We start from the raw sequence: 6,306 nt of genomic DNA on the forward strand, positions 1-6,306 counted from the left end.
AATTTGAATTAAAAGATAATTTTAAATTTATAGATAAAGTTCTAATATTTGAATTTAAATAAAAAATAAAATTTATCTTTTTTTATCATGTTATCATACTTAATTCGGTTAATGACCATATGCAATCATGTTAGGAACTTTTGTTATTTTTTCTAATTATTTAAATTTTATTACGCCTCTAGCAAAAAAAAAAACTACTTCATATAAGTATAAAACTCTTTCACATTTAAAATCCTATAAGTATAGTTCTTTGAAATACTATAGCTAGATTTGAATAAAACGAAATTCTTTTAAAATAAATGTAATATATAGGGTACACGTCTATGTTTATCTAAATAACAAAAAAGAGTTTACAAAACCAAATAAAAGTTTACTTACATATATAATAAAGTAAACATACATGCTGGAGAAAGAAACATCACAAAATTGTCAATACTAAAAAAAAAAAATTGTTTCTTTTTTCTTCTTGAAGAATATTTGTTTGAAGAGTCAATTTGCATAAATGGACATCAAACAAATAACAAAACTTTGGCTATACAATTGCTATCATTAATTTTAATTTAGCACATTCAAGGAATTGAAGGGTATAAGCTGAAACCCCTTCATTTAGCTGTAGTCAAGCCAATATTGCAAGGGTATAATATTTTTTTCGTTGAAGAATATTAGTTTTGAATCATTAGATTATGTGAAAGGTTTTTTTCAATCTCAACAAGAGATAAATTGATTTCTAATTGATAGTTTCTATAGCGACTTTTAAGTGTAACAAAGAGTATATATAAAGAAAAAAATTGGTATGACCTGAAATATTTTTTAAATGTAAACAAATTTTCGAAAAAACTCTTTAATTTTTTTTAATTCAAAGATAATAAAAAGATAAGATATTTTTGAACATTAGTAGAGAGTATTTAAAATTATTATAATAGAAGTTATAACATAGATAAACTCAAAAAACTGAAATCTTATGAAAAATCGCCATATTTATTGTTTACTTTTTATAGCTAATATAAATAGATGATATACCGACAACACACGATTATCACATATTATATATGGATTATATATAAATTACACATCATTCAATTTTTTAATTTAAGAGATCGGGTGAGCACCTATTTAGGCTGATTAGATAAAGCGAAAAGAAAAATATGAAATAATTTCAACCAAAGACTAAAAATATAATTAAAGTTCATATGTAGATAATTTTTATTAAAACTCATCCTTTTATAGTGAAATAAATTAATTTTTTGTAACAAAAGAAATAATGACATAAAAAATAAGATAAAACAAAATAAATATTGAAAAAAATGTTAGAAAGATCTAAAAACGAAAAATAAAAGATGATAATAAATTTCTTCTTATGTTTCATCTTTGTTGAGTATAAAAAATTTGAAAGTTAATTTCATCGATTTCGAATTTTTTTTTTCAACTCAAATACATAGATTATAAGATAGGGATATCTTCGAATATTATTTTTTTAATTTACATTATGTGTCGTTTTTAAAAAGTTACTATTACTAACAAACTGATATGATATTCGAATTTGAATTGGAATGCAATTTGAGTAGTTTGCATTGAGTTAAGCCAAGTATGGTGTCAAAATATAAACACTCGACAATTTTAAGACAATATATGCAATGTTTTATAATAATAATCAACTAATTTAACATTTAATGATTAAAAGAACAAAATTTTTGTATATATAGGGTATTAAAAATTCATATTCTGGAGCTAGAGATATCGATAAGCTTAAAGTGGAGTCATACTGAAATAAATCCGGCCAAAGAATCATTTAAATTTTTCGATAGCTGATTAAAGTGAATTTTAAATTAATGATAATATCTTCACTTGCATCATTATAAATATCATCATTATTATAATACATATAAAGTTTTAGAAATTGAAATTTCAAAACAGAAATATTTTTTGAAAGATAAAATCATACCAAATAACAGTTCAAGTCGTAGTATAAGAGTCACGTCGTAATCAAAGAATCGTTTATATCGTGTCAACCTTTGTGCTTTGCACTAAATATGAGTTATTATTTCACTTTGTGGCTTTTTTTAGGTTCCAATGACACCTATGAGAATAGTGCAAAAAAATAATTATCACTACGAGAATTGAAAAAATGTTAGTCTTTTTTCATGTAGTGTTTCTTAATTAATATCTGACGTATCTATAACTATTTAGAAGGTTTAAATGTTAAGGTTATTTACATATAATTCAAATAACTCAGATATTTAACATGGTTAATGTCAAATATCAAAATGGAGTAAAAAAAAAAATCAATAGCTAAGAAATTTTTTATATTTTTAGATAGCCAACTAAAATGAGCTTTGAATTAAGAAAAATATTTTCAATTACATTATTATAAAAATAATTATTATTGAAAAATAATATTTTAGAAACTGAAATTTTAAGAAAAAAATATTTTTTAAGAGATGTCAACACACCAAATAAGAGTTCAAGTAGTAGTAAAAGAGTTAAGTATCATCCAAAGAGTCATTCATTGACATTCATAAATATGAGTTGTTCTTTTGCTTCCTGACTATTTTAAGGATCCAATGACACTGGCAAGAATGGTATCAAAACAGAAAAATAGAAGAAACGGTTAATTTTTTTCATGTAGTTAATATCCAATGATTATCTATATTTACTGAGAAAGTTTTTAAGATTATTTACATACAATCCAAATAACTTAAATATTTGACATGATTAGTGTCCGCGCATCCGCGCGAGTACTAATACTAGTATTATAGTTAATATACAATTTATTTTTGGTCGAACTGAAATTAAGATTTTAAAGACTTCTATGAGATATAGTTCTTTCATTATTGAATTAACTATATAAGATCGACATTAATCATTATTTTCATGATTTGACACGTTTTTTTAAAACTATCAAACACAAAATTCTAAAATGTAGTGCTCTAATCACATCGTAATGCAACGTTGATTGGGAGCTGTTATCTGAAGATGAATTCTCAGTTGCAAAAAGCTATGACAGACTTCTTTTAGCTGAATTAGGTTGTTGCCAAAACAGTTGAAACTTCTAAATGAACAAAAATAAAAGAATAAGATCATTCAACAATCAACTCTTTGCCCTCTCAAGTTCCTCAATCCAAAATGAGAACAACAAATACAGAAAACAAAGACAAAATATAACACCACAAGCTGCATTCTGTTCCAGTAGAAGAAAGTAATTTCCCGTTATCAACATTGTCATCCTCGGATAATCAAAAGCACTTTCTGTGTACAATTGAAGGACCTGACTCGTCGTACTCTGCCTTTGAAATCCACATCTGCAAAACAAAAGAAAAACAAAAAACCTTGTTAGAATTTAATAAAGAGGCAAAAAAGGCGAGCTTCCTTTTCTTTACGAGAGCAAAGATGATGAGCTAGATGCAAACCTGTTGGAAGGTGCTGAGGGAAGCCAAGATAGAGCCTCCGATCCAGACACTATATTTCCTCTCCGGTGGGGCGACTACCTTAATCTTCATGCTGCTTGGAGCCAATGCAGTAATTTCTTTGCTCATTCTATCAGCAATACCTGGGAACATGGTAGAACCACCACTGAGCACTATGTTTCCATAGAGGTCCTTTCTAATATCGACATCACACTTCATGATAGAGTTGTATGTGGTCTCGTGGATTCCAGCTGCTTCCATTCCGATCATTGATGGTTGGAAAAGGACCTCAGGGCACCGGAAACGTTCAGCACCAATGGTAATAACTTGCCCATCGGGAAGCTCATAGCTCTTCTCCACAGAAGAGCTGGTCTTTGACGTCTCTAGTTCCTGCTCATAGTCTAAGGCTATGTAAGCAAGCTTTTCTTTCACGTCCCTGACTATTTCTCGCTCAGCTGTGGTGGTGAATGAGTAACCACGCTCTGTGAGGATCTTCATCAAACTATCAGTGAGGTCACGACCTGCCAAGTCAAGACGAAGAATGGCATGTGGGAGGGCATACCCCTCATAAATTGGGACAGTGTGGCTGACACCATCACCAGAGTCCAACACAATACCTGTACAAAAAATAATGAATTAGCAGAACTCTTCACAACAGGGTAGCGAAATAGTACTAGGTTCAACGTCCCAAATATCTCCAAACAAAGGTGAATTGAATCTTGCCTATCCTAGATGACAAATGGGCTAATCCTATTTTGGTTTATAGACAAAAAGCAAGGAAACATATAACCAGCAAAAATTTGGTTCTTCCAATCTGCGGCCAAAAGATAGTAGTCCGGTAAATAGAAATGAAAACTGTACTATGTGCATCGGTTGAATGCGTCAGATGTAGACTTTTCTTACATTTTATTCCTTTTTTTCACAGATCAATAATTGTATTTATCATGCTTCACACATACTTAATAGGTCCTTTTCATAGTAGAAACATGAGAAATTTGAGAGTCAAGAAATAGATATGCTGACAAATGACGATTTGCTTACCGGTGGTACGACCACTGGCATAGAGCGAGAGAACAGCTTGTATAGCAACATACATAGCTGGTGTATTAAAAGTCTCGAACATAATCTGCGTCATTTTTTCACGATTAGCTTTAGGGTTAAGTGGTGCTTCGGTTAGGAGGACCGGATGCTCCTCTGGGGCAACACGAAGCTCATTATAGAATGTATGATGCCATATCTTCTCCATATCATCCCAATTGCTGACAATACCATGCTCAATTGGGTATTTCAAGGTTAAGATACCACGCTTCGATTGAGCTTCATCTCCTACATAGGCATCCTTTTGACCCATGCCAACCATCACACCAGTATGGCGGGGACGGCCAACAATACTTGGGAATACAGCTCGTGGGGCATCATCTCCCGCAAACCCAGCCTAGATATTAAATCAACATCAGAATCTCTTTTAACTTTCTTAAGAATAACGGCTCAAACGTTAATAAGTATCATCAAATAACATAATGGAACATTAACTCTGTTCTGGTCAACGTTGCTAGGATCACCAAAAATGCCGCACACCTGTGTCCGATCCTCCTAAAATGAACATCTTTTGAAGGATCTGACACACAGCCCGATGACATTTTTGAAGGATCCGAGCAACATATGTTAGGATACAACAAAATCTTGAGCTTACCTTAACCATTCCTGTCCCATTGTCGCAGACGAGGGGTTGAATTTCCTCACCTTCTGCCATCTTATGCTACTTCCTGCATTAAAATCTGAATCTTTAGTAAAAATATACAACTTGAAAGATTATAATCAGGTTTCAGGGGCGGAGCTAGTCCTTCGAATAGAGGTTCGGCTAAATCCAGTAACTTTTGTCCAAACCCTGTATTTGTCTTAAAAAATTATGAATTATGCACAAATTATCAATTTGGAACCAAGTAACTTAAAATAATTAGAATACTAATCCCATAAGTTTCAAATTGTGGCTCCGCCTCGGTCTATAATCCATATATTGCTTCTCTATTTTAGCTCTCAACGTTTCTAAATATTGATCCTATAAGAATATTATTTTGAAAGATATTTTCAAACATAAAAAATACTCTAAAATCTAGCATCTTTACCCAAGAAAAATAACATTACCAGAAGTAATCTCAAAGCAGTTATATTTCCTTAAATCAGAATTCACATAAATCAAATTCAAATCAAGGTAGGAACCAAAAGAATATAACAACAAATTAAAAACACAAAGGAAAATAAATATTGAAAGGGAAATGCAGATTGAATTGTACCTTTCGGAGCTTAGAATCGAAGAGCGAGAGTTGAGAGAGAGACAAAGGAATGAAAATGGGAAGTGTTTAATTGTATTCCTCCCCTATTACTTGGCGGAGGTAGGAGAAAAATTGGAGGGATTATATTGAAAATTGAGAATAAATATCAGCCGTTGGATCTGTTAACAGTTTGTATGAACGGACACCATTGACACATCGTGGGGGCTATCATTTAGTGGTCCCCACCGTGTCCCTCTCATTTCGCTTTTTCTCTCATTTCCTTGTCCTGCCAAAAAATACGTTGTTTTTATGCTTTCATATATTCTCTCAATATTAGATTTGTAAAACTTGTTTTTTTTTACTTAGTTAATAAAGCAATACGAAAAGCTAAAGTTTATGCCTAACCGAACGTGTTCATTATGAAATATTTTTGACTTCTTAAAAAAAGAATATAATTTTATAACGAGAGAGTTATGTGGTTTTATTTATTTATTTATTATTTTTTATTTTTCTTACTGTTGTGATTATGCTTGCATGAGCCGAGGATCTATCAAAAACAATCTCTCTACCTGCACAAAGGTAGGGGTAAAGTCTGCGTACACAGTGACTTTTCTAAACTCTACTTGTGG

General features: G+C 31.1%; 1 protein-coding gene across 1 annotated transcript; it reads right to left on the minus strand.

The window, feature by feature from the left end:
- Positions 1–2,981: 2,981 nt before the first annotated feature.
- On the minus strand, positions 2,982–5,805 carry LOC109240728 (actin-97-like). Its single transcript, XM_019407396.1, has 5 exons — positions 5,699–5,805; positions 5,098–5,170; positions 4,446–4,839; positions 3,408–4,021; positions 2,982–3,299 (listed from the first exon to the last, which is right to left on the minus strand). Exons 2-5 carry the CDS (start codon positions 5,155–5,157, stop codon positions 3,234–3,236), a joined length of 1,134 nt encoding a protein of 377 aa, XP_019262941.1. The 5' UTR covers positions 5,158–5,170; positions 5,699–5,805; the 3' UTR covers positions 2,982–3,233.
- Positions 5,806–6,306: the final 501 nt, after the last annotated feature.

The sequence above is a fragment of the Nicotiana attenuata genome, unplaced genomic scaffold (assembly GCF_001879085.1).
Source record: "Nicotiana attenuata strain UT unplaced genomic scaffold, NIATTr2, whole genome shotgun sequence".
Taxonomy (NCBI): Eukaryota; Viridiplantae; Streptophyta; class Magnoliopsida; order Solanales; family Solanaceae; genus Nicotiana; species Nicotiana attenuata.